The 2,929-nt window shown below is 40.2% G+C and overlaps 1 protein-coding gene across 1 annotated transcript in view; it reads left to right on the forward strand.

Annotated features, from left to right (window-relative positions):
- The first annotated feature begins 1,759 nt into the window (after positions 1-1,759).
- LOC122064218 (wax ester synthase/diacylglycerol acyltransferase 4-like) overlaps positions 1,760-2,929 on the forward strand; it is a 4,189-nt gene continuing 3,019 nt past the window's right edge. The window contains exon 1 of the mRNA XM_042627938.1: positions 1,760-2,887. Within this exon, the coding sequence (XP_042483872.1) occupies positions 2,117-2,887 (771 nt within the window). The 5' untranslated portion in view covers positions 1,760-2,116. The remainder of the gene's footprint in view (positions 2,888-2,929) is intronic.

The raw sequence follows: 2,929 nt of genomic DNA on the forward strand, positions 1-2,929 counted from the left end.
GTAGTGACACTAGGGTGCTCAACCTTTTCCCCCATTTTATATTGTTAAAGTGACGAAGTCTTGCAAATGCGAAGGCTTGAATAATTCTATTGCATTGAACCAAATATATACAAGAAAGAGATTCCGTTACAAAGATATGCATGCCTAAAATAAGTCTGCTGAAAAGTTATATGTTACGAACTAACCTTGCAAAGTCGGGTCGTTGCTTACATGGCTCTCACGTGGAAGTGGATAGGGTATTATGTGTGTTATTTAATAGAGTTGGTAAGTTAGTATAAGTTAGAGATAAAGTATGGCAATGGAAGTATTGGAGCATATATGGAGCGTGCGGATTGATAGTTTCATTGTACATGGAATACGTTAAATAATGGTTGTAACTACTATTTTATCCAACTAGCTCTCTTAATTTTATCTTGAGAAGAGGCGGGCAACCTCCCAATTAAGCCAAGACTTCGTAGCTTCATTTGTAAGGCTACTTATCTATTTTTTCTTTATTTTCTTTTCCTATTTTATCTCTCTTCTGATAGATTCCCTATGTTCTCTGCTCCCTCAACCGTGTCCTTATCATTATACAAGAATGTACTTGCTGTTGAAGAGCAATTAATATGGAATCTAAAATGGTAGGTGAGGTGGCATGATGTGTCCTGCTAAGATATAAAGAGCAACTAAGATGGTCTTTCTCATAATATGGATTTTTGTTGCTGCCTTAAAACGATGGTAGGGAATGGAAATGGAGATGCCTTATGTAGAGTTTAAGTATATAGAGAAAGAGGAGAGTGACAGGTCACATGCATGCTAGTGTTAAGAGATGGAGAGCATCATCAGGGTGCCTGTTTCAGTAATTTACCTTTAACAAGTTGGCCCTTTCAACTTTCAGTTTTAAGGAAGTTCTGAAACTAAAATCAATTAAAAGTATGGTTTCAAGAATCGGAATGGGATTCTTCCAAAGTGTTTTGAGTTTCAATGTTTGAAGTTTGGGCCTTTGGGCAGAGAAATAGAAGGAGATGGAAAAGCAATAAATTGTTGTGCTGCGGGTGCAGTTACCCAACTGATGACTATTGAATGAGACAAGAAGAAGACCCCATTAAAATTGTCCTCAATTCATTTTCCTGATCAATGAATAGAGAGCTTCAGATTTTATACTGGTACGTACTGTTAAATATCTGTGACATATTGATCAGATATGATTCTCTTGAGCCATAAATAACTATCTTCTTCTCATGTGCTAGTCCTACAGTGTTTCACAGTTGCAGTGCATTCTCAGAGTCAAGAAGTCACTGTCCTGAATCCTTATGTATCCTTGAATGATTGAGAGTTTAATTAATAGGGATGGTGGTCCATGAAAGAATTATAGAACCCCAAAGCTGACGAAACCTAATTTGCTATTGCTTTAGAAAGGCCTGATATTCTTATCCCACATTTGGATGTGAGCAATTCCATCTAAAGACTTAGAAGGACTGGGGCATTCTCACCCAACTCCCAACAAGTAGTATAATGGTTGAGGTGTTGCAATTGGACGCTTACACAGATGGAGAAAATCTCTGGTAGAAGATTTCATTTCACACGTATTTCTTCTAATACTTTGAGACACGTTTTAAAATCGTATGATGACTTACCTGGCTGTCAAAGCTGACAATATTGTGACGTGTGAAACACACTGTAAATATTTAATACTTCAATATCTTGTACAAACAAAAACTCTCTCTCTCTTAATAGCCAAGCTTGATCACTCTCTCCCTTGCTTTGTCAACATTTATGGCAGAAGGTGACTGCCTTTTGCATAATCGCAGCGTTGGTTTTTAATGTTGAGATCACTCTCTGGGTCTGATCTGACGCTTTATAACCATAGCCATGCCAACTCTCTTTCTTTCCCACAGTCAAAACTTAGGAACTCTGATTCAACTGACGACAGTGAATTGAAAGCAACCAATACTTGAGAGTAGGTCACCAAAAAGCATCTTCACGCTTCCCATTCTGTGTTTCACCCTTTCTTCTTTCGTTCGTAAGCTCCTTAAAAGTTAAAACAACTCTTCTCTTCTTCTTCTTTATAAACATACTCAAACCCTTCAACAATGACCAGAACAAGTTCCAACAAAAAGGAGAGAAAGAATCGTTCATGGATCATGAAGATCTCTCCAGATCACTTCCTCCTCTCAGCCCTCTTTCCCAATACATCAATAGCTCAACTCTCTCAGTTCCCATAATAATGGTGATCGAGTTGGATTCCCCAATAGAAAAGTCTAAGATGATTGAGTTCCTCCGCGACGTCTTCGTCCCCATCAACGATCGGTTCTCCTCCATCATCGTCACCGACAAAAAGGGTGTGCAAAGGTGGAAGAAGGTGGAGATTACCATAGAAGACCACATCTTCTTCCCAACCTTCCCGTCTTCAGGTCAAACCTTGGAGGACTACGATGCTCTTCTGGACACCTACGTCTCAAAGGTGGCCATGGAGACAACCTCAGAGGGGGGTCGTCGCCCTCCATGGGAAGTCCATGCCTTCACTTACCCAACCAGTAATGCGAAGGGGACAATAGTATTTAAGCTTAGCCATGCCATTGGAGATGGTTACTCCCTCATGAGTGCCCTTTTTAATATTTATAAGAGAGCTGATGATCCTTCTCTTCCAGTGACTATGCCTAGTGTTGTACCTAGACCCATAGGAGGAGGAGGGTCTTCAAGGTGGTCCAGAATAAGGAGCTTTGTTTCGATGTGTGTTAATACTGTTACAGATTCTGCTTTGAGCTTGTTGCAGGCTACCTTGTTGGAGGATGACAAGACTGTGATCCGATCGGGGAAGGTTGGGGTGGAGTTTGAGCCCATTTCCATCTCGTCTGTTACCTTTACTCTGGATCAAATACGCCAAGTCCAGGACAAGGTTGGAGGAGTAAGTCCCTCCACACCGTTAACACTTTTTTTTTTTTTTTTT

This window comes from Macadamia integrifolia, unplaced genomic scaffold (genome assembly GCF_013358625.1).
Source record: "Macadamia integrifolia cultivar HAES 741 unplaced genomic scaffold, SCU_Mint_v3 scaffold1563, whole genome shotgun sequence".
Lineage (NCBI taxonomy): Eukaryota > Viridiplantae > Streptophyta > Magnoliopsida > Proteales > Proteaceae > Macadamia > Macadamia integrifolia.